The sequence below is a fragment of the Brienomyrus brachyistius genome, chromosome 10 (genome assembly GCF_023856365.1).
Source record: "Brienomyrus brachyistius isolate T26 chromosome 10, BBRACH_0.4, whole genome shotgun sequence".
In the NCBI taxonomy this organism is placed as follows: domain Eukaryota; kingdom Metazoa; phylum Chordata; class Actinopteri; order Osteoglossiformes; family Mormyridae; genus Brienomyrus; species Brienomyrus brachyistius.
The window spans coordinates 6479889-6506041 of NC_064542.1; the positions used below are offsets into that span (position 1 = coordinate 6479889).

A 26153-nucleotide genomic window follows, 5' to 3' on the forward strand; every position below is an offset into this window, starting at 1 on the left:
ACTCTCCAATAAAACGAACGCGCTTCAGCTTCAGCTTCTATTCAAACGCTAACGTGGTGCGAGCTGACTGGTTAGTCCAGCTCCCGAATATCTTCTTCCAAGTTACTAAAAGTCAGACAAAATTCAAGCCACATTCCTGACAGAATTTGCTCCATTCCCCTTTTGTCACACAGTCACTTCTTCTAAAGCCTCATTATCTATTACTGCTCTACTGTCGAAAAAAAAAAAAAGAATTTGTTTCAAACCCCGTGAGTGACAGTTTCTCGGGTTTTCAATTCTCCGTGTTGAACCTACATAGTTCGCATGACAGGAGACTCTTCGCCTTTGAAATAATAGACTCCTGCTTACAGCTAATCGGAGTGGGCGCCATGCACCTCAGGAAGGTAGCAATTTTCCCTCATTACAGCCAAATCTCAGTTAAAAGTGCAGGATTCCAGAGGTCTAATTACAAGGTGTTAATAATAACGATATAATGACTGCCATTTTCAAGCTTGCCTAAAACCTTTAATCTCTCTCAGAGTCCCTCACACAATTGGCTGTAAGTTTACGTATGCACGCAGCCTTAATAATACAATTTGGCAGTGCTGATGATTATTATTGTCCCTATCACTGTTATTATTATTGTTAGCCGGAATGACTCTTGAGTTCATCCTCCATATTGATTGTTTCCCAGCAGAGTCGTGGTGGACATGAACGAACCTGTCATCTTCTGCGTTAGATATTGGGAGCGAATGGTGACAAGTCTGAACAACCGATGAAGCCGAACGAGTCAAATAGAAACCACAGTGAACATACGAGCAGATCGCTTTATCTAACCATCCATCTTCCGTAGCCGCTTATCCATTCCTGAGTCGGTGGAAGCCCAAAGTCCATCCCAGGCAGCCTGGGACTCACATCAAAATAAAGTACATCTGTCAGCGGGATACTGCTTTCACAAATTTTATTTCCAGTTTTTCGAAATGGTTGGCCAGTCCATCAAAGATGATAGCAATGTAAATATTATATGTAAATAATATGAAATGCTTACTGATTTACTGAACACGTGCAGTACATTGACCGTTGGCTTTTCCTTAAATAATGACAAACAAACTTGCGCCCAGCAGTTCTTACTCCATAGCGATAATATGACACGGCGATACGTTGTGGTCACGTGCTGCTTGGTTTGATTTCAAACTGGGTCCCCGGATTGGCCACAGACCGCAGTACATGCTCTCTCATTGTGCCTCTATGCCAACCTCATAACTGAATGTTTAAATACCAAACACTCGATTAAAATTAATCTTAATTGATTTGGATATGCAGGCACTTGCTGCTGCCAAGAAAGCTAACAAGCTACTTTTTTGGACGATCATGAGCCAAACGCTTTGAAAAGGCCCCTGGGACTCCAGCTAAAATCTTATTGAAGTTCCATCCAACAATTTGAATTTATGGGGCCGAATCATTGTCTGATACGTATCCATGTGCAGTAGGGTTACCATAGTTACTCACCTTAGCCATTGTGCTTTGAGATTTTATCATTTATTAGGATACATTGTAGCTCCTTCAGCTTGAGTTATACAGAGTCGTTGTGCTTAATTTAAGCCATAATTAAAACAGGAATACAAAGGCACTGAAGCATATATTTGAACTGGCATGGATGCTGAGAAACGGCTGAAGCATCCCGGATTCAGCACGAGATCCACCAAAGGCCCACCGACTAAACAAGTTCTGGTCACGTTTTACACCCACATGAAACATAAGTCATGTCACTGGCTAATCTCTGTTCTCATGGAGATCTGGAGGCTGACTGTCTTGTGCACCCACTGTCCATCCTCTTTGACTATTGACAGTAAATGCACCATGAACTCTAGAGATGAAACTAACAGTTACGTTGGTCCACCGGCATTCCACCACTTCAAAGCACAGATTATAATTATTATGCTTGAAGTGTCTCCAAACACACCAACAAACGCAAAAGCTGTCTAGCTAGATTTGTTCAATCATTTGCTGATTGCTAACCTCAGTTGAACAAGCCAAGAAAAAAAACACGATTAAGAGGAGGTAAGAAACTGGGTACCCTTAGTTTCAAGCTGGGGCCCTGATTTGGACAGCAAGTCAACAGTGAGCTTGTTAGCTTGTACAGAACAGGGGCAAGTCCTGGTATTTATCGTAGCAGCACTCATAAAGCGAGGGCAGCCCTCTGTCTCCGATAATAAATCGCATTTATCTCTCCATCTAGCTCGGGCAGTCCGCGGAGAGTGCGGACTGAGCCCGGCACGGTGCCCCCGGGCTTGGGCGTGACTTATGACGGGGACCTTATGAGCGGAGCCGCAAAGCTAAGGCAGTTACTTCCCCGAGGAGGGCCGCTTTCATCTCACCGCTGCTGGCGCCTTAGACAGCCCCAGATTGTCTGAGAAATCAGTCGGCTGAATGATCGCGGAGGCACATGGGAAAGCGGCTCGCAGAAAGCGCGGCTGTCGCCGGAGGAGCCGCACGTCGGGTTATTGCGGAGTCCGTCAGCGCTGCAGATGCATCGCAAATGAAGCATTTAGGATCTGCTGGGTGCATGTATTTATCTGTATGAAGATGAATGCAGTAATACCCTTATATGCACGTGTGTGTGTGTGTGTTTATATATGACTGATTAAAACCACGGCACAGACCTTCCCGTTTTCCTGAGTGCATAGGCCTCACACAAGACTTAAAACAACATAGATTACGTGACAGTTTCTTCAATATAGCCTACAGTACACTGCCCGCGTGCATAGTTTGTTAGGCAATATTATTCAATACATTTTTTATTTAATTAATATTACAACTACTGTTACTAACAATAACAATATCAGCTACCATAGTCAGGTTATATATTGTAAAATGAGATTATATATATATATATATATATATTTTAAAGAAATACTTTCGTGTAGTATGGATTACAAGATATTGATAGAATTAAAGATTGTTTGTCCCGTGAAACTGACCAACACGAGCAATTGCAAGATGGAGAAGGGCGAATGTTCTCGTTTGTCAGTGGATGTCCCTGCAAACACATGCGTACACATGCTTCGATGTCAGTAAAAGGTAAAGTTGAAAAACCTAATAAGTGATAAACGAATACTCATGTAATGGTTTTTTAAGAAAACCTAAAGAAAAACGTGCTGTTGATGCGTTTTGTATTTCACCCTTGACAGAAGATAATAGAACAGCAATGAACACTAAGGACCTACACAGCAAACTACTCGCAAAAAATTACCACAATACTACTACTACTACTACTACTACTACTAATAATAATAATAATAAAGCAGGCAAAATGAAAATCGTTGAATTGTGTGCGACCTTCATTGTAGATGTGTAGGTAGGATTTTGTTTTATAACATAAAATAAACAATTTTCATACTTATAATACATGTTTTACATTTAACGCCGAAGGTTTTTTAAGCCAGATTTATTTGTAAGTTTATTTCGCATGGCATATCGAACTTGTCGGCCTTCATCAGGAGTGTTATACTTATTTTAATTATTAGAGACGACGAAGAATGACAAAATTATTAAGATGACAGTTATAATGACGGAAACTAACGAAGAAACACAATTTTCGCCTTAATTTCTACTACATAGCTTTAAATGTACATTGTTAACTTGACGTGGCCATACTGCAGTCATAAACATCGTTGTGTATATAGTCTTAAATATGATTTATGTATTATATATATTTAGAAAAAAAATATCTACACATTTATCCTGGTTTTCCCACGTTTAATTTTCGCAGGACATCACAAAATGTGGCGTTTTAACAAGGTTCCATAATCCCTTAATACGTTAAAACGTGAAGCTTCAAACAAACAGAAAGAAAAAGTAGTTAATCTGAGTTTCCTCTTCACGTAATTGCCTGTAAATTATCCGAACGGACCATTGTGTTTACATGGGATTACAGCCCTGGAGGTATCGGTAACCCATCTCACTGAGGGCTTCATGCGATTAATTCTAAATTTATTTTTCAAAACCTCTTGTGGTCCTTGAAATTCAAGGCCAATCAAAAGCGCTGAAATGTGTCCTGGCAGCGCTCTGATTGGCTGAAAGTTTAACTATCTCCATAAAGTTCTTTCCTGGTTTCTTACTTGATTGTCAAATTTAAACCTCCCTGTTTTTGCATCCGAAAGAGCCGCGTCTCTTATTCGCAGGGACCCGCGGACTTTTCTTCTAATAGATTTGAGCACTAGGAAGAACTTTACAAGCATGTCTTCTCCACTGGGATCCAAAGACAGTGCCTCATCTGACGAGGATATTCGAACACAGCCGACTGCAAAGGAAAGAAAAGTCCAAGTGTCAAGTTTGCCATTCAGCGTGGAGGCGTTAATGTCGGACCGAAAGGCTCAGAGTGACTTTGCGGAGAAAAGCGACGGCACTTCGTTAGGGATCCCCAGAAGCCATGGCTCGCTGCCGATGTCCAGAGATTCGTACAGTCCGGAGGGATTTTCCAAGCACTTTGTCCCGACGTCACCCGTGAAATCGGAGGCATCAGAGCATGAAGACTGTGCACCTTGGGTGACAAACTCCAGTTTTTCTCCGCCACCCCGTAAGTGTCGGACACCGGGCCGCTGTTATGTGTTGTCACTCCATTCTTTAGTTTACAGTCAAGTAGCTATGTGTCTTTAGTTTTATACAAGTGAATTTCATTTATATTGCACGAGAAGACATATAGGGCCATACAAAGTTGGGTGTCGTGCAGATTGCACTATTGTATTTCGAAAAATATAGAAACATTGTTTTCTGAACCTTTTCAGGTAACAATTGTTAGAAATCGAAGTTTTCGTTCAGTTTCCATGGAATTTGTCTGCATGAGTTTAACTATAATTCGTTTAAGATATGTCACTTTGTCACTCATAATCTGACTGTGATTATGTCTCTCATTAGTAAACATTTCCGTTTATTTCTGTGCGGTTACTATCGCGACGTTCATTCAATACCGCTTTCAAACTGTGATTTAGACTTAGGAACCATTAACAATAGTTTATTCGTATGCTGCTTAATTGACAATATATTGTGTTTTAATCCACGCGCATTTGTCGGATTATTTTTTTGCGTGAAGATCTTTTCTTTTTAATCCAGTGAACATTTTTGTCTTTTCCATTTTGCACGATTCTCTTTGACCTCACTACAGTCATGAATGGCGGCCGCCACTTTCAGTAATCGACTTTATTATTGACTTTTATAGAATTAAATAATACTTTGCAGCATTCCGATATACTCAAAATTGTTTCACAATTTTAACCGCCTTAGGCTGTTTGAGTACCCTACTGGGACGCATAAAAAATATTCCGGAGGTTGTAAAAATCAGTGTTACCTAGCATGGAGTTTGCGTCTTTAAAAAAAATCTATTTAAAACATTGAACTCTTTTGTGGCATGTGTGTGTGCAGACGTTGCAAACACACACAATACTCTGGAACCTACGTAATGAGCATAATGGGCGCTAATCTTGACAAATTGACTTGATCTTGGGAGTTGGAAGGATGTGGTTTGAAACGGCAGTTCTAGATTAACTGTCTCTCCGCAGATAATATTTGTATGTAACAGCTTGCAGCAGTAAACGTACTTGGTAACAATCATAGCTCTGTTTATTTTTGTTGATGATGTGACGTCCTTCAGAGGGGCCTTTCACAAAGCAGACTTAAGCTCTGAAGCCTCCTCTGGCAAAACTGCCAGCCCTGACTCGTACCTCTCCTCTGCCCACTCGCAGGCCAGCTGAGTCCCAGCACCTGTCCCCTGAGGAAGCACAAGACCAACCGCAAGCCACGGACCCCCTTCACTACCTCACAGCTGCTGGCCCTCGAACGCAAGTTCAGGCAGAAGCAGTACCTCTCCATCGCCGAGCGGGCTGAGTTCTCTAGCTCCCTCAACCTGACCGAGACCCAGGTGAAGATCTGGTTTCAGAACCGGCGAGCGAAAGCCAAACGATTGCAGGAGGCAGAGCTGGAGAAGCTGAAAATGGCAGCCAAACCTGTGCTGCACCCGAGTTTCACGTTACCCTTCCCCCTGAACACGCCTCTCCAGACTGCGGCGTCCCTGTACGGACAGTCGTACCCTTTCCACCGGCCCATGCTGCCCGTATCGCCAGTCGGACTATACACCACTCCCATCGGTTACAGCATGTACCACTTATCATGAAGCAGACTCGCGTCCGAAGGGTGCCATGGAACGTTTGGATTCTAGAGCGCCTCTGTTGCCCCACTGGGACATCATCCCTCTGTGACGTCCCTTTAAGATGGTCCTCATGTTTTTTTGTGCATGATATAAATACAAAATGTAGAAGATGGGTACAGCCAAAGCAACCTGGTATTCCACGAGCTCTGATCTGTGCTGTTTGTCATATACCAGTTACCTACTTGTCAAGAAATACAGGTCTGCCGCTGAGGGATGCACCAGTACTCATTCAGCAGGGAAGCTGCAGGACGTGCCTTCATTTCACAGATACCTGTCTGCTTAAGCTAGACATTTAGGCTTTATGGATTTTGTGCGACTTGGAGGATTAATGACTGACATTCGGTTATGTGGCGGCCAGCGTATAGATTATTACTTCATAAAGCCAGTTTTTTTTGTTTAAGCCTGTCAGAATCGTAGTATACAGAACCTATTATTTGCACTTTTACATTGGCTTGTAGTTGTGAAAATAATGGAGCTCGGCCTTGTGACCCAGGAGTGGGCATCTCTGCTCTACACACGTCACAGAAACCGGTAGATCTGAACGGCACCATGTGATTGATTAATTTGAAGCATCTGGCAGAGTGTATTCCGGTTCTGCGACAGACAGCCTAGCTGACAGGGAATATACTGATAGTATTTACAGGATACTGACTTTGGTTTCCTGCTTATTTCCCGTCACACAGGTGACACAGATAGAGATAAATTCGGCTTAGTCTTGTACAGCAGCCACTGATCCAGTGTCAGCACTTAATATTTCTCATACTCATCCAGTCATACTGATAAAAATGTCAATGGAGCAAATGTTTTGTATTTATGGAAATGCAGCTTAAACATGAACATAAATAGAATCACGAGTTATCAGATCATATGTAGTCTTGAAATCCTTTGAAAGGAACAATGTTGTACAGTTTTATAGATAATATTAAAGAATCATCTATTTCTTGTTTGATATTAAATTAAAATGTTTTTTTAACCTTGTGCTCGTGCTCTGCGGCTCCTTCGTTCGAGACACAGCCTGTATGTCACACTGACAGCAAAGGCTGAGTGATACGATCAGGCAGGCTTTCATAGTCGGGAAAAGAAATGACATTGCTGACAGCTGACGTCTGCCTCATACAGATTTACACACATTTACCGAGTTCAGGGGCACGGACGCTGCTTTAAATTACGGTAACTACATCCCTGTGTTGTTTCCTATAATCTCCGCTCGGGCATAAGCAGCATGCGGATCGCAGGCCGCAGTGCGGCGTCTTCCCGCTCGCTAGCCCTCCACAAATATGGAACAAATTAGCAAAGCGCGGAGTAGAAGCATAGTGCGCCGATTCGCCAGCGGAAAATGGCCGTTTCAGTCATTTAAACGGCGAATAGCCAAAAAAAGAACCCAAGGAGCAAACACCTCGTCTAGGGAATAGATATCTAATAACACCAGGTCTTAGAATAAGTGGAACGAAACAAGGAGAAATGATCAATATAATATTTAAGCATTAAGTCTCAGTTAGTTAGGTTTGAGGACGTACTGTCATCGCCTCGTCTTTCTTCACAGCTGAAACCGGTGTCGAGTACTAACAAAATAATGGAGGATGGGACGATTGTGAGGCGCCCTCGGAACTTCCACGTGCCTTTGATGTGAAAAGGAAATCATTCATAAGCACCTCTTTTATGAGCGCTGTTCCCATCACTTAATTAAGTTGGCCTGACAAGTTTTCAGAAGCCTTTAAACAATTAGCTTAATTAAACACAGATTCTCAGGTGTTTTGCTGCTTGGTGATGAAATTAATGACAAAATTCTGCAAGATTAGGAATTTTATATTTTGGCTTCTGAATTTTATCGAAATATCTTGCAGTATTATCGCGTGTGACCTTGGCAGTGGGTAACATCGGGCAGGTTTCTCAATAGAGAGCTGTAATGGAATTGTAAGTGCATTACAATAATTCGTATAGCACTTAAGAAATGCTGGCTAGCAACTGAAATGCGGCTAATCGGTCTATAAAATAAAGATTTAGGCTTAAAATTTACTGGCCAATCCGATGAGTGTGGAGTCATGTCTTCCACTTCTTTCAAGCCATGGCTTTCAAACCAAAATATTATCTATGTCGCGTTTTATATATATAAAACTACACACACATATACATATACGCACACACGCACAGGATCCTCATAGGTGCGTGTGTCTGTATATATAATCCTGACATTTGTTATAGTAGTCTCCATTTAGAAGTGAATACATTCATTGCGCCACAAAATTAACATTATGTTGTTGACACCTACTTAAACCTTCCAGATCTCACTCGGGTTTTTCTGGAAACCACCTAGCGCTTGGCTTCCAAGATGTCTTCGGCGAGTATCTCCAATTTAGCACGAAAGGGCCCCGCTGCAGTAACCCTAATCTACACGAGGAAATAGACAGTAGGAACATCTGGCTAGGTGCCACCCCCACCTTTCGCCAGATCATTTATTTTTATTTACCCATTTCCCATTAATGTTCCCAAATTGCTTGCTGTTTTCTATTATAATGGTTCGGCCGTTTTGATGAGTCACCTCATATTCCCCCAAGATGAAATAAATCATTTTTAATCATTGTGGCTTTGTATCGAGAGCTCTTGAGTAGCCCCCCAAAGGAATATCATTATCTTATTGAGAAACCAATTGCAGCGGCTCCAGAGAGACTGATGCTGCAGGGCACAGGGCTGCCAGAACAGACACCCTTTATTGGGTCGCTTTCGCATAGGCTCGGCGCTCCTCCACTCGTGTGTCACGCATAGGTGCCAGCTTTAACTAACGTCTTTTTTTGGTTTTTAATTAAAATCGGTCCATTTGTTCCTGATCGCCGGTTTATTACAAGTGGGGCACGACACCGGGTCGCTACGGGGTGTTTTCTGCGAACCATGCATGGGAAAGACGCCCCTGACCGGACCCAAGTTTTCATGGGTGGGTGCACTAATGATCACGGAGCCTGCCGCAACCCTCTGGCTTTTTAGTACAGAGGTAGTCTACTGGGAGGACAACGGGGTCCAGCCGACGCACGGACGGTTAGTTTAAGCGATCTCAGCCCATGAAGGCACAATATATTACCGGAAAAAATAAAAGCAAAAACAAATTGCATGAACTGACGACTAGAGGGCAAATTAAAATATACAGATTTTAAAAAGCGCGGGCAGCACCCTCAGGCGGATGAGTTCACGGGGAAACCACATGCAGCACAATAAGTCGTAGTTGATCTGAAGTGACTAGGCTACTGCGTACTCATATATAATTGCATGTGCATCTAACTGGTTCCTCAAAAAAGTCGTGACCAAGTTTGGGCTTGCTGGTGTGTGTGTGTGTGTGTGTGTGTGTGTGTGTTTTTGTAATCACGTTTTCTAATTATCGTTATGAATCAGCGTTTCGTCGGAGGTTGTACTTTTCTCCGAAAGATATCATGCTGTGACATGTACCGAACCCAAAGCGTAGCTGATGTCATTTTATTATTTCCAACCTGACTAATATCAACCCCGTGTTTATCTACGGTTTAGCTACAGCTGACACTCCCTCTGCTGGCAATACGCGGGCATTGCAGGTGTGACCGTATGTCAGGGCTCGTTAAGCTGGCTATAATAGAACCGGGCCATTTTCTCCGTTTTTCCTTATTCACACATGACTCTGGCCGCACACAGGCTTTGTCATGTCATGGCAAAGTAATTAATGATTCATAGCTCTACCGGGAGTTTAAAGGAGTTACTTTTTCCTCACACAATTTCCTCTATGAAAGGTCGAAGCCATCCAGCCGGACTAGTTCACGTACTCACGTCACACGTTAATCAGAGACGGTCTCAGTCGCAGATATATGAATAAACGAGGCATCACAATCTAACTGTTCAGCTTTATTGACAGAAAATCACACCAGTTTTGCTCTAGTCTCACCCAAATCTCGTCTGTTCTCCAAAGGGGAAAAAGAAACCGCTGCCATTTCATTTGACTTCCCACTGTTAATCTTTTATAGCGTGGCTTGCAAAGTTCAGTCTGTAAGATGTCGCATGATAGGCTAATGATCCAGAAACAACAGCTTTGGCTTCCAGGCTCTGGGCTGTCCAAACAGATAAGAGGGTTAGCTGAAATGCTCTCAGGACACACAGTCAGCTCCTTTGGCGTACATCGCCCGGCCACAATGGTGTTTCGAGGGGCAAAAAACAATCGATGCTTAAGGGAGGGGAGAACGCCACACACACACACACACACACACACACACACACACACACACACACACACACACACACACAGATGGATACTCCCCTCCAGATATACAGGACCAAACTGCAGGACGTGAACATGCAACCTCTCTGAAGTGCAACTTTGCCAAGAACAACCAAGAACTACTTCAGACGAAATGTCTCTGTCAGGGTGTAAGTGTATTTTATACTACAAAACACGGCAAACGTTTCTCAGCCCACTCGGGGATCTTCTGAGAATCCACACCGTTTTACACGGAGCAAAGCTGGGGACTTGAGAGTCTCTTTTGAAGGAGACGACATCTCGTTCAGGCTTCGATTGCTGTAAGACACCGACGCTCTGCTTTGATGGCTGATTGTCGAATAAAAGGGTTTTGCTCCATCAGGCCATGGGGTTAGGGTTGGGATTCATGGGTCATTCCCCCATTAGAAAACTGTTTATTTCAGCTTGAGGGAGGCAAAAAAAATATATAGTCTCAATAGCTAAACTGCACAGTCCCACAGATAATCTGCTGGATTGAAATGCGATAAATGGGTGGGCAGTGTCCACCGCTTGGTGTTCCCTGGGCCTCCTGGAGGTCAGTGCCGATGCAGGCTTGGATCCCCGGATGAAGATGACCACTCCGGTCGGGCAAAGACTGTCTGTTAGCAGCCTTGGACTTTACAGGACATGAAGGTTAAGCCGAATCATAGCTTACAATATGTAAAACATAAATTCTCTGCGGGTTCAAAAACAGAGTAACTACATATCGCTGGTAAAAAAGTCAGGGTCCTTCTGTGAAACGAGATGGATTCGATCAGTTAGATTTTCAAAATCGGAATATGGCAAAAACAGGGTGTCCCAGGCCAGTGACAGGGCGCTGTGCAGACCACGTTTGTCGGTAGACATCATTTGAAATCCATACACAAGACATAAAAAATACAAAGATATTAATGTTCTTCAAACTTTACGCAACTATTACACATTCAAGCATGTCCAGCTAATCGCGTTCACAGCCGCTGAGATATGTCATGAATGTCACGATGGGACAACTCATTGGATGATGTGTTTCCGTGTGTTACAGTTATCGGCGGAAGGCGGGAATGATGCGGGTTGGGGGAGGAGATTAAGAGACGCGATCTGACGGAGGAAGCTCATTCATTGGCCAGATTACTCTGGCTGCAAGTTTACTGCAAGTTACTGACATATTATTCACAATCAATGTAGGCATGTTATTGGTTGACTTAATAATTTATTTAAATGTTACATATTTACAAAATATTGGGTAGGCATGTGCCTGTCTAAATTGATTGGTACAACGCAGCTGCACTGGTGATGATTACAGTTAGTGGAGAACTGAGGCTTTAGATGCAACATTCATGCAGCAATATATTTAGCCACTGTTACTCTCAGCTGGATAGAAGGAAATTGAGGAGTTTCTCATATTTTAATCTCTTTGAGCACCATTTTGCCTCCGTTGCTTTGCTTTTGTTAGTGGTTGTTGGAATAAATGAGTATTTAAGCACAATGGCTCAAGGCCAGGACCTGCGTCTATATTTTTGGTTTTTCAGCTGGGGGGTAGGCGGGGGGTGCTGCAGTAATTTTTTCAATAAAGTATGAAGGGGAAACTGTGAATGTTGAAGCAAAGCTAAATGTGTCAGGGTGAACTATCCCACTCAGATTTAATAATCAGTAAGGAATAATGACTGATAAGTCATTACACCGCTTCAGAACTGAAGCCGGCCCATTGCAGAAATGAACGTAATTAATCCGGCGTGATGCCTGCCGATTTTCTGTGTCTGTAACCAGGTTCTGTGCAGCCAAGCGAGAGAAGGAAGGCAGCCTGGCCGGCAGGGCCTGTGGCTGAATACATCATCACGGGATTCCCACGCAGGGAAGAGCTGAAGCGAGGAGCCGCCTGGCACTGGAAAGTAAGCCCATCAAATATAGTCTTTGAACTGGAGAAGACAGACGTCAAAAATAAACCACAGATTCAACCAAAAGGCAAGGCTCCCGCAGACCTGCGGAGCTCCGTGTCGAAGTGGGGGGGTCTGTGTTATTTCCCTTTTATGATATGCTGTCACTAAACAATGCCAAACCGCCAAAATGGTGCCTGAGCCCTATAGAGGGCATGAAATGGCAACACAGTAAACAGGCAAAATGCCCAGTGCCAGCCAGTTCTTGTATTTATGGTAAAGTCCCAATAGCCCTGGTATTTACGGTAACATGCCAAGGGCCCTCACATTTACAGCCTCCTATTGGTCCGCTGCCTTTGGCCCATCCACAGAAAGCCTGCGTTCTCACACTTTCAGCTGTTTCTAATGGCTGGCCTTGGCTACTCGTCACATTCCTCGTCCGGTGGGAAGCCGAGGGCAGCCAGCGAGCCGCCCTCCAGGTCGAGTTCTGTCAGTCAGCTGGCACCATAGGGGGGGGGCCCAGCTCATCCCCGATTGGACCAATGGTGTGACCTCACCGCTGGTGACCAGTTTCTCGCTGATATCTGACCGACTCCTGACACTGCAACCAAAGCCCCGCCCCCTTTTTATCAGGCTGGGGGCATTTGGTCACAAGAGGCAAATGACAAAGCAGCCATGGAGTAGACTGGAGGACAAAACAACAAACACTGTACTTTGGATTAATGGGCCACAAATCGAATCAAAACATCTCACCAAACTCCCACTCAACAGCTAAATACAGTACATGGCATTACATTCATCTTTAATTCATATGTTTCCTGAAACTCTCCCATGTGTGACTCAGTAATGGAAAAGAATTATCCCTGGGAAAAGGCTCAGCTTTGAGGTCCAAATCTGGGTTTAGATACAAGCTGTTTTCAGTTGCAGATTGTGACCACAAGCCCCCTAGTGGTAGACAAGTGTACATTTTCACAGAGAAGTCCTCCCCTGTAATGGTGTACTCCTCCTCTGCCACGCAGTGTCAGGCAAACTGCCAAGCTGTAAATACCAATTACTGATCACAGAGAATAATTATCAATGAACGCACGAGACGCTAAAGTTTGAGGACCATTTGACACATGGGTGTAACTAAATTAATGAGTAACTTAAAAAGGTTTGGACTTCATGTGCTTGTTACAAATAACATGATTTTTCAACTGTTAGATAACAAAAAACAAGTGGATGTAATTTCTAAGCAATAGCAAAAAGTCAAAATGTCTTGCAGCCATTGTGCTGTGATGTAAATGAACTGGGATTCATATTGGCACAAAATTCCAAGATAAATCTCCACACACCCGGTTTTCAAAGGATCCCACAGAGAATGAGTCCAGGGCGTCCTCCGGGCTCCACACCCCCCCGCCGTATTTATTCCTGTGTGAATGCGTGCTGGCCAGCGTGTGTCAGCACAGGGACACACGGAGTGTCATGGCCGTGAGTATCGGTGTGTGTCTGTGTGTGTTGCTGTAAACTCACCGAAATAATGACGCGTTCCAGCTAAGGACAGGAAGCGGCAGCCCAGATCCCGCCGTAGGTGCCTGTTAGCTTCGCGCCGCATCCTCACATCACACCCCCGGACCGCCGCCCCCCCCCCCCCTTCGTCAGGAAACGTCGGAGAGCCACTGTCTCTCCGCAGGCCCCTCTTCTCCGCCCAGTGGCAGCTGCGTGTCCTGCCCAGCCCGCGGGAATCCTGCACACTAATTAGTGCCCCCCTATTGGGCACTCAGCTGACAGAGAGAGGTGCACATCTTCCTGGGAGCTGAGGGTATCTGTGGGGGCCTCAACCCCCCCCCCCCCCATTCCTTATAATGATTATAATCATACTGGCTGACTTGAATACTACCAAGCAGATACACACCTGACCTCAAAACAAAATCAGACATGGTTTTATTTTGTTACCATCTCATCAGACATCTACGGAGAACGAGAAAGAAAAGTCTAGTTAGCCGAGAGAGTTTTAGGCTGATTTCAGGGGCCCCCGCTCCGTGTTCAAGCAGGGAGATACCGATCAGCTCGCTCCTTAATTCCCCACAATTTCGCACGCCAGGCAACACTCAGTGCTGTTACTGTTAATGGAACATTAATAAGGAGTGCAGGGTGACGCGTCAGCGTGGCGAGGCACGGCCAGGCAGGATCAGGGGCATCTCGCCTGGGAGTTTGCTTAGATCACATGGATGGCTACAAACAGCTGGAAGGATCACGTTTAATCTTTCCCTAAATATGTTGCGAAAGTTACGGGCGATTAAGGAAATTTCTGTAAAATGTCTGTTCTGTAAGATAAAAATATTATGAGGATGAAAGCACTGTGAAACATGCTTAGTCAATAAGTACGCAGAGACGCAAACGACGGTACACAACGTTTACTTAGCACAGCTAAAGGTAACTGCAGGGACAGGGGAAGTCATCAGTATACATATCGCACACCATCGGGGGCGCGGGGAGGGGGGGTTACAAACACACCACAACAGGGAAACATGACACTCATTCACTGACATAACTACTTATCACGGACATTATTTACACTAGGATTTATGACATCTACAGTCGGGTGCAATGCATGCTGGTCCATGAGCAATTAAACCCTGTGGTGTCGCACTGCCCCCACCAAAAGAGCGCCATCTCCAGCAAGCCCCGAATCCAGCACAAACTCCTGGAAGCACTGCGGTGGCTGGCACTGCGGCGTGCCACATTCTGCACAGTACCTGCCGTACCTCCGCCCTCTGCAGAGGGTCAGCTCTAACCAGGGAGCAGTATGGTGGCAGCAGACCCCTGAGCAGGACAACAGCCTCACTACAGGGAAATGGATCCAGCACATTCCATTGGTGCTCTGGACTGACAACTTGGTCCGTTCTGGGTGGTGCATGTGTCACAACAATGAACGACCAGCACGGTATCCTGGCTGCAGCCAAGCCAATAGAAGCGGGTCTGCAATTTCCCAAGCCCCAGTTGTGCCATGCACCACCTGCAAGGCAGCCGCAGCAGCCCACTGCACTCCTCAAAGGCCCCCCACTGGGAAAAGAGAGCCTCAGTCTTCTCCTCTCCAGTCACCTCCCTGCCTGCCTGCCTGCAGCCAGGCCTTCACTCGGGTCGCTCACCTGCTCCACACGCTGCTGCTGGTGATCGATGGTCAACCGGATTGCAGTGAAGACAGAAGGTTGCACAGGTGCACAGGTTATTAAGCACATGGTCGAAATCGGCAGCGTGGGCGAGCAGGTCATTGATGGTGCACTGGCTGCGGGGGACTTGGGCTAGATCAAAGATGACTAGTGCGTTGCAGAGCCCAATCGGCTTTGATCAGAATGCATCGACTATTACTAATAGTGAACATGGTCCTAAGTCGGTTATAGAGCCAGTTTGACCTGTCAGAAGCCACTTCAAAGGACTACGGAGCTAAACCGTGTTGAGCCGGCGATGTCATCCAGTGCGTCATTGATACAGGGCAGTGGGTATAAGTTTTTCTGGGTGACAGTGCTTAGGTACCGGAAGTCCCCAAAAAAACGCCATGACCCATTCTTCTTCTGGACCACACTGCCGGTGCGGCCCACGGACTGTCCGAAGGTTCAGTGGCACCTGTTGCTGCCATCTCCTGAATCTTCTGCTCTGCTGCTTGACATTTTGCAATGGGCTGGGCCTCTCTGGTATCGATGTGGTGCTGGATGAGCGAGGAGGGGTGGCACCCGTGATCCCGGACTCCTGTCAGCTCCTGTTTCCACCGACATCGCTGCTAACTTGATGACGAAGGGGTGAGAGTTCATTGGTGGGTGGTGCAGGCGGCAGCTCCCTTACGGCGTCGCCTGGCTGGAGTTTTTCCGAACAGCTGCGCAGGGTTGCGTCGGGATGCGAGGGCAGCGCAATCACGGCACGGGCGAAGTGGCTGACCTCTCCACAGTGGTAGCAAGGGGTGTTGGATAATGGGTGACGCCCCAGCCTCACAGGGGCAACTTCGACAGGGCATAGCTGGCAGCCGGGGTGATGTAGCTGTCAGGGATGGGATCACCTCCACGCTCTCTCCAACTCTGCCAAGGCTTCAGCGAGTGCAGCTGGTGCCCACAGCTCTACATGCTTGTGCAGCCTCTCCAGTGCCAGTGCCAGTGCCAGTGCCTTGACATGGAGAGCCAGCTCCTCCTGCAATTTACTGGGGAAACGTGGATTGCCCTTCCGCGGAGGTCTACCACAATCACCCCCAAGGTTTCACTGCCCCACCTCTGCTGAGAACAGGGGATGCCAGGCACATTTATGAAAGGTGAAGCTCCGGGGGCTCATTTCCAGTGTAACACAAGAGCTTCAGGGTTGGTTTTCGCACAGCCCCTCTCTGTCACTGGCATGCGCTGCTGCGGAGCTGCGACTTAATCTTCTGGGTAGTGCGGTGGATGAGGAGCACTAGACCCATCAAGTTGGCCCAAAAAGATGCTGCGTTCCTGGGATTTCCCTCCCGTTAGCTGCTGTCCCTCTCTGCTATCATCTGGGAAGTTTGGCACGTAAGGTGCAGATGAAATCCTGACCTTGCGTCTCACTTCTGACATCAACATCACAACATCGGCACGGTGAAACGTGTTTAGTGCAGAAGCGCATATACCATTTATTTAGCACAACTACCAGAAAAATACCATCAGCTGCACAGACTTGAGAAGTTATCAGTACACACTTTGACCAATACTCGTGTGGGGCGGGGGGTCATCAGTACACACATCGAACATCATCGGGGGAGGGGGGCGGGACATTATTATTTAACATTATTTACGCAAGAATTTACATTATGTACAGTCTAGTGTAATGCATGCTGGTCGGCGGACGATTATGCTCCACAGTATGTTTCATCCAATGTTTGCCAAATGCTGTAAATAACCAAATATATTAAGGCACAACTTTGCCTTCTCTTTTTTTTACTTAATTAATATGAACATGAATTGTGCCACTAATGTGATGAAACTAGAAAATACAGTGTATTATGCTAACAGTGGGGCTAAGTGTGCTAATTCCCTTTAAAATGAGCTGAGGTAAGGAAGGTATTAAGGATTTGGAACTGCAGGAACGCAAAATGACTTTCTTTGAGATCACACTTTACCTTCTGGGTTCCAATTTCCATTCCAGGAGTTTCCATGACAAATTAATTAAACTTTGTCACAACTGGGCGCTCTTTAACACATTAGCGGCTCGCTTAGGCGTTTAGCTCCCTAATCTCTGAGCGATTATCCAGTGGAATTTGATTACCTCAAGCATTTCAGCAAGCCTGAAAAACAGGCACTGCTATTTAAAAATGTCTTCGAAAATTTGCTGACATGCTTCAGCTGAAGTGCAATTTCTGTTCCCAGCTGGTGTTTTGTTGTTCCAGGCGTGGCGTTTGACTCCAGTGTCCTCCTGTGTCCAGTCAAGTGCCTGTCCTCAATCGGCTAATGAGGTCTGGAGAAGTGTTTGGTTGTGGCTGGTTATGTACTAATTGCGACTACAGGACTGTAAAATTAAATCATCATCAGACACTGTATGAACTATTTGATATTAAGGGACTTTCTGCTTATTACAAGTGACACCAAATAGTGCAGTCCGGAGAATGAGCATCACCTGACCTTTGTCAATCACTGTCTGCATGCATTCTCAGTGTTTGTGCGTACAACTAAAATGGCATCGTTCATATTATTTCACAGTGTGTTTGAACCGTGAAATAATTTTTCTATTACACTGGCGTTCGACCGCTCAGAACTGAATTGTAGCAGCTCCTTAGCTCAGCAAGAGATGTTGTTTTAGTCTTGCACCACTAGCCACCCAGAAATGAGCAAAAGCCACCCAGGACAAGTGCTTCTCAGGATGGTTTAGTTCAAAATGGGGCCTGCAATGACTGAACGCAACGAGCGCGGGGTTCAGCCAAAGTCGACCAGGGCTGCTGAGACTGCCAAGTCAACAAACACATTGTTAGTTTTTCCCTTAACTTTGCCGGTGTCATGAAACGTACACGTTCCATAGCACTGCAGCCTGGCCAAGCATGTTTTAGCATTTCTGTTTGAGCAACAATAATTCCTCCATTTATAACGATCACAAACCCCTGTGAGTCTAAGAATAGGAAACATCTGCTGACCCCAAATCAGCCAAATGCCACGGTCTCGCTTTGTTCCCCGGCTAAAATGTGACAGAAACAGAACATTGTACCAAACCTGGGAGCAGTGTTGACTGACCACTCAGGCCTGTAATTGCAAGCTTGAGTCTGTCTGTGGGTTTGTAGGTCGATGCAGGAGTGTATATAAACCCCCTATTAACCCAAAAGTAACTCCTACATTGTCGAAGACCACCCAAAACAAAACTGCATGTTATTGTAACCATAAGCTTGCTTAACGGGGGAGGCTTTCCTGTTTAATATTTTGAGTGTGTGGTTGAGTTATGAAAGCAACCAAAGTGCATGCAGTATGAATCACAGCACCCTCTGAATGGCCCTTATTACTCGCATTGCCAAACTCTGGGTTTTGTTTCAAAGGAAAGAAAACAGCACTTTAATTGTCCCTATCCAAGTGCTGTAAAATTACATCTACACATTTTACGGTAAAATAAAGAACACATTATGTGATTTGCTTCACCTCCTTCTACTAGCTGAGAAGGTAATTACATGCACTATGGTAGGGCTGAGGAAACTCCTCCCCCACGATTTGAAATCACATTGCAATTAGCAAATATTTCACACTCCATTTACATTGCATAATGTATGTAGTTAGGTTCAGCCTCAGTGTTCGTGCGATAAGGATTTGAAGTGAAGTGGCTGTAAATGGATTGTGCAAGCGTGTCTAAGTTGGCTGGATGATGAAGCTGAATTTCTAAACATGAGCGCTTTCCATGCTCTCCACAAATGTTTGATTCATATAGAGTGAATAACTTAATTGAAATGGGATACGCGTTTCAGCGAAGAATGACAAAACCGGAGGAATTAAGTGCCAATCAATTTGAACCCTTGGTGAGTTGAACCAGCAGGGGTCAGACTATAAACATTGTTTGTGAACTTCATGATGCCATGATGTGAACAACATTCGTCGCCAAAGGAATCGATTATTTGAATTATGTAACGCATGTCCCAGAATAGTAAATATATGCAAACTACAGAGTTGACTGGTGATTGTTTTCAAGACAGATTTTTTTTATTATTATTATTGTGCACCTGCTGGAAAACATCTTTGCTAGAAGTCAATTGTTAATTATCCCGTCTAATACAAATTTGCACGGATTATGTCTCTTGTAAAGAAGCCATATTCTTTTTTAGCAGAGCACTGTCTGAAATCTTAATTTAGTAATGTAACCGGAAACGTAGTGTATCGCATTTGGCTTTGGTCAGACATCTCAAAAACGTCCCGTAAGTGGCGCTCGTGTGCCGCAAACGATGGGGCACGCAGATCTTTGGAGGGCTTCCAGGCGGAGGTCAGAGATACATCAGCCAAGCTTCGGAGCTCATGCAGTCATTTACCCTGTCAAAGAGCATTATATATATATGCGCATGTGCTTCATCACTATTTAATCATTCACAACATGTCTATGTGTAATTTATGACTATAGCCTATTACTTAATTACATATCCTTGTTCGCGCAATGCAAACAATTAAAATACTTGCCTCAAATGAAAAGCGCCATTAATCACCATCATAATCAGCGTAACCGCAGGAAGACGAGAGACGGAAGCAGCGCCTGGACAGTAAGGACTGGCGGCAGCTCTGCTCCAGTTCACACCGCGAAACGGGGATTCTGGCTCGGCTGCGGGTCTGCAGTCAGATCAGCAATTTAACATTCATTATCTGGAAACGCCGTACAGGACCTGCTGTTATTCGTTATCTAATTACTGATATTGTTCACTTTACTATTACTATTTCCTATGTTATCCAAAAAATGAATTTATCTATGGATAAAGTCTGAAGTCCTATGATAGCTCCTGCATTTTTAAACATATATTACATATATTACTCCAGACTAACAAAACTATAACGTAAAATGACATGTTTATGTAGATTTAAAAAATGCGAGGAAACAAGGAAAATCCATCCGTAAGCGCAGTGAAAGCAAAGCGGGAGCGACCTTCAGTGGCACTGTGACGTACACCGTAAAATACATCATGGTGCCACTTGTAAAATGAACGGGGGCCAGACTGACTGAGGGTCTTGTCACAAATCGCAGGTTAATTCCCGGTCTCCAGTCAGCTGTTGCCTGAAGCGGCTTCTTCTGGCTGCACGATCCGAATAAATCAAGCAGTCGAAATTTACGAGGAACATGTATTCAGAATAATACAATATGCGCCAGGGTCCTCGGCCACCCGCCTGCCTGCTGTCCAAGCCGGGCCTTGGAGGAATCCGCTTTTTTAATGTGAGAATCGCGGGAAAGACGTATTTAAGTGTGGATGTTAAATTAAGAGGAAAATTCACATTTTATTCATAATCTTTGTTATCCATAACTATGTAATGTTACAAATTTATACTTTGATAAATTGATTAAGTCAGGTCCCCTTTTGAGAGATGTCACATGATTAATAATGGTATGTAAAGGCCGAGGAACTAATGAAGTAGCATGCTCTTGTCTCGGCATTCATGCATGTGCACACAGCAATAATTTATCCTTTAAATATAATGGTCTGGTAATATCCTTCCAAGAGGGAATAACCGACTGAGTGACCGAGTCAGAAACTCTCTATGCGCAGGATTATGTAACGTGGCAAAGGGTAAGTTTAGCTGCCTGAACTAACAGTGACAAGAAGGGAAGAGTTAAAATTCCAGTTTGGGCTGTGAGGGGGGGGGGTGAGTTGGGGACCCTGGTCTTCTGCACAGCTCTAATCTACATCGGATCCCCTTCTGTCCAAACCCAGAGTCGATCTTCAAAGCTCTTCTCGGCTGCACCGCAGACATCTAAGGCATCAGATCAGGCCGGTGGAAACGAGGACGCATACAGTGTCTTAGCACCAAACTCAGTACCAGCACCTGTTATTTCACAAGACACACACTTTGGATTAAGACACAGAGACGTGGTTCTGGTGCCTGTGAGCCTCTGAGCCCCTGGGTCCTACAGAGGAGGTTGAAGATTGTTACCCTGACAATTCAGAGCACAGCAGACATGCGCCTCTGTAATCGAGGTCCGTTTTAATGGCCTCTGATGAACACTTGCACAGCCGGTGGCATTAGAAGGAGACATTTTTGCAGCATTGGAGGCTGGAAGCTGCACAGACAGACTGGCCAGTCCTGAAAGGCCTTTTAATAACCCCAACAGCATGAGAGCGCCTGTGTTCAGTAAAGCAGTCTATTTCCGAGGGCCAATTTAGGGCTGTGCTGAAATAATAGTCGCCCTCGCTCCAGGACTCCCCCCAGCTGACCCAGAAGTGCTCACAGGCGCAGAGACATCTGCAGGGAACCCCCCCCCCCCCCCACATCCCATCAGCGATTTCAGAGACACGTCCAAACCAATCTGCTACACGTGTCTCTCTCATTCCCCTCCTCTGCCCCCCTTCTCTGAAAGCGTTATCTCTCACACCAGAATGAATAATCGCGTACTGGGCTGGGGATTGACTTGAAAAGTGAAGCTGCTTCCGTAATCTTCCCCCCAGAGACGCTGTTCTTCCTGCCATCCCAGTGCCCCCCCCCCCCCCCCCCCCCCGCAGGGCAGGCCCTCTCTCCCCAGCTTGCTTTCTCCCCTCTTGTTCCTTGGGCCCAGAAAGCTCTGCTATTTTTATTTCCTGTTTTCTCCCTCACTATCACCTTTCCTGATAGACAACATAGACAAGCCATAGCGTACCAGCATGATATATGTATTATATCATCTCAATGCATTGACCCCCCGACTGATTCACCTACGGGTAGCGATAATTTAACAGGAAATTAATGCACAATTTAATGGTTAAAGCCCCTAAAGTGCAACCTCTGTCTAGTAAAGGATTGGACACGTCTTGTTCCTGGAATGTGGGAAATCATGTAAATCATGAAAAATTCTTACCAATGTGGTTATGCAACCTTTTCCTGCACTACCTTGCATTTCTCCCTCACGTATGTTCAGTGTTCTCCACGCCTTGTGACCTTCAACACGTACTGTGTCGTATCCCACAGGGTGGGGCCAGCCAGTTAGTGACAATTAGCACCCACATCTGCTGCACTCTGTTCATTAACCCCCTTCCCTCACACTATTGCTGCTTTTCCATGAGCCTTATTGAGAATTTCAGACTTGTCCTGTGGCTGTTCCTGTTCCCATTCCTGTTTCTGTTCCCGTTCCTGTTTCTGTTCCCGTTCCTGTTCCAGCCTGCCTTACCTGCTACTGCCCTTCCTTGTTCCTGTATCTTTCGGATCAACCTTGTATGTTCAACCCTTATTCTTTGTGCCTCCGTAGGGTTGATCTGTCAGTTTTCGACTGTTTTGGGCTTGTGACCCTGACCATGAGAATAGCTCAAAGGTTCTGGTATTGTCTGCCTGATCCATTTCATAAAGCCTTTGTTCTCCCATTTTTGGGTTTCAGTTTCTGTCCCAGCCGGTCCTGACAGACTGACCCAGTTTTTCCTCATACAGCACCATCAAGTTTCTTTGGTCTAAGTAACAGTAAGTAAAGTTTTCTTGAAAAAAGAAACACTGGGAATCCAGTGGTGATTAAGCGGTTTCAATAATGGATTGGATGGATGGATGGATGGATGGATGGATGAATGGATGGATGGATGGGTGGATGTTTTATTGGCTATAGGCTCTGGGCCCCCCGCGACCCCATTGGGGATTAAGCGGTTTCGATAATGGATTGGATGGATGGATGTTTTCTTGGCTATACAAGCTACGAAGACCTTATCTGTGTGGAGGTTGAGACACTGAAAAGGCCCTATACAGTTTTCACAGATCCAAGAGAGCTCTCGTCATTTGCTTCTGTTTAATGTACAAAATGTCTTGGTATGCTGAAGCATGAAGAGTTGCCTTCACTGGAACCAACCCCTGAAAAATAACCCCATATCATTATCCTTCCTCCATCAAACTTTACAGCTGGCACAGTGAAATCAGGCAGGTAACGTTCTCCTGGCATCTGCCGAACCCAGACTCGTCCATCAGACTGCCAGACAGAGAAGTGTGATTCATGACTCCACAGAACACATTTCCACTGCTCCAGAGTCCACTGGCAGCGTGCTTTACACCATTCCCTCCAATGCTTGGCAATGCGAGGCTTGCAAACAGCTGCTCGGCCATGGAAGCCCATTCCAAGAAGCTCCCAGTGCATAGTTTGTGCTGGGATTAATGCCCGAAGAAGTTTGGTTGTCTTACACACTATGCGGCTCCGTACTCAGCAACCTTGCTCTGTTACTTTACGTGGTCTGCCACTTCATGGCTGAGTTTCTGTTGTTCCGAAAATTTAACAAATTGACATATTGCGAAGGTGGCACCCTATAACAATACCTCACTGAGCTCTTCAGAACGACACATTTCTTCACAAATGTTTGTAAACCTGACTGCATGGCGAGCTGCTTGATTTAATACAACCGTGGCAATGGGTCTAAGTGACACACCTGAATTAAAGGAGAGATTGAGAGGTATCCCTCAATCCCAATACTTATATCCATATAGTGTATGTTTTATTGTTTAATCAGTTATGCTTTTAAATGTGCAGAAACTGGTTAATTATTACCTAATAAGAACACAATCCCAAAGTACACTCTCAGGAAAAAATTGTACCTTTGTCACTGGGGCTGTATCTTTGTAATTGTACCTTTTAAGGTGGACTCTGAAAACAGGTACAAACAGCATTAATGTACAAACCGGATTCCAAAAAAGTTGGGACACTATACAAATCGTGAATAAAAACTGAATGCAATGATGTGGAGATGCCAACTTCTAATATGTTATTCAGAATAGAACATAAATCACGGAACAAAAGTTCAAACTGAGAAAATGTATCATTTTAAGGGAAAAATATGTTGATTCAAAATTTCATGGTGTCAACAAATCCCAAAAAAGTTGGGACAAGGCCATTTTCACCACTGTGTGGCATCTCCCCTTCTTCTTACAACACTCAACAGACGTCTGGGGACCGAGGAGACCAGTTTCTCAAGTTTAGAAATAGGAATGCTCTCCCATTCTTGTCTAATACAGGCCTCTAACTGTTCAATCGTCTTGGGCCTTCTTTGTCGCACCTTCCTCTTTATGATGCGCCAAATGTTCTCTATAGGTGAAAGATCTGGACTGCAGACTGGCCATTTCAGTACCCGGATCCTTCTCCTACGCAGCCATGATGTTGTGATTGATGCAGAATGTGGTCTGGCATTATCTTGTTGAAAAATGCAGGGTCTTCCCTGAAACAGATGATGTCTGGATGGGAGCATATGTTGTTCTAGAACCTGAATATATTTTTCTGCATTGATGGTGCCTTTCCAGACATGCAAGCTGCCCATGCCACACGCACTCATGCAACCCCATACCATCAGAGATGCAGGCTTCTGAACTGAGCGTTGATAACAACTTGGGTTGTCCTTGTCCTCTTTGGTCCGGATGACATGGCGTGCCAGATTTCCAAAAAGAACTTCGAATCGTGACTCGTCTGACCACAGAACAGTCTTCTATTTTGCCACACTCTATTTTAAATGATCCCTGGCCCAGTGAAAACGCCTGAGCTTGTGGATCTTGCTTAGAAATGGCTTCTTCTTTGCACTGTAGAGTTTCAGCTGGCAACGGCGGATGGCACGGTGGATTGTGTTCACTGACAATGGTTTCTGGAAGTATTCCTGAGCCCATTCTGTGATTTCCTTTACAGTAGCATTCCTGTTTATGGTGCAGTGTCGTTTAAGGGCCCGGAGATCACGGGCATCCAGTATGGTTTTACGCCCTTGACCCTTACGCCCAGAGATTGTTCCAGATTCTCTGAATCTTCGGATGATGTTATGCACAGTTGATGATGATAACTGCAAAGTCTTTGCAATTTTTCGCTGGGTAACACCTTTCTGATATTGCTCCACTATCTTTCTGCGCAACATTGTGGGAATTGGTGATCCTCTACCCATCTTGGCTTCTGAGAGACACTGCCACTCTGAGAAGCTCTTTTTATACCCAATCATGTTGCCAATTGACCTATTTAGTGTTAATTGGTCTTCCAGCTCCTCGTTATGCTCAAATGTACTTTTTCCAGCCTCTTATTGCTACTTGTCCCAACTTTTTTGGGATTTGTTGACACCGTGAAATTTTGAATCAACATATTTTTCCTTTGAAATGATACATTTACTCGGATTAAACTTTTGATCTGTCATCTACGTTCTATTACAAATAAAATATTGACATTTGCCATCTCCACATCATTGCATTCAGTTTTTATTCACAATTTGTTTAGTGTCCCAACTTTTTTGGAATCTGGTTTGTACCATCAATGTACAATTACCTACAACTAAGGGTACAACTGACAGACCCTTGAGGGTACAGCCCCAGTGAGAAACAAAGGTACAAATTATTATACTTTATTTCTGAGAGTGCAGCTGGGGGCATGAGCAGCCCTAAGTAAGACCTGACATCTGATCATAGTGTGTTCTCCAGCGCTGGGGGAGGGGCCACCACCCCCTACTGGTGCCCTCCTGGTTAAAAACATCAGTAAAATGCCCTCTAGACTGGGGAAAATGCTGCTATTGGCTGCCATTCACACAAAAATAAAAATGATTGAGTGGCCCCTAGGGTGGCCCCTTCTTATAAGATAGTATGATAATGTGCAATGAAATGCAGATCTGGTGGCTGCTGCATTTGGCTGCGCTAACCATGACTCCACTGTTATCGCTCCTCAGGGCCTTTACGTGGATGTAAAGAGAGAGCCCCCCCCCCCCCCCAAAGGACAAAATGGGTTGGGTAAAATGCCGGATTCACAATGGGAGTGTGGCAGGACGCTG

General features: G+C 45.0%; 1 protein-coding gene across 1 annotated transcript; it reads left to right on the forward strand.

The window, feature by feature from the left end:
• Window positions 1-4092: 4092 nt before the first annotated feature.
• Window positions 4093-7162, forward strand: msx2a (muscle segment homeobox 2a). The gene is made up of 2 exons (XM_049028268.1): window positions 4093-4558; window positions 5721-7162. The coding sequence occupies exons 1-2, from the start codon at window positions 4219-4221 to the stop codon at window positions 6146-6148; spliced, it is 768 nt and encodes a 255-aa protein (XP_048884225.1). The 5' UTR covers window positions 4093-4218; the 3' UTR covers window positions 6149-7162.
• Window positions 7163-26153: the final 18991 nt, after the last annotated feature.

Coding starts and splice junctions, on each gene's coding strand:
- msx2a (XM_049028268.1), top strand. CDS start 4,219: ATGTCTTCTCCACTGGGATCCAAAGACAGTGCCTCATCTGACGAGGAT. Junction 4,559..5,720: donor CAGTTTTTCTCCGCCACCCC/GTAAGTGTCGGA, acceptor GCCCACTCGCAG/GCCAGCTGAGTCCCAGCACC.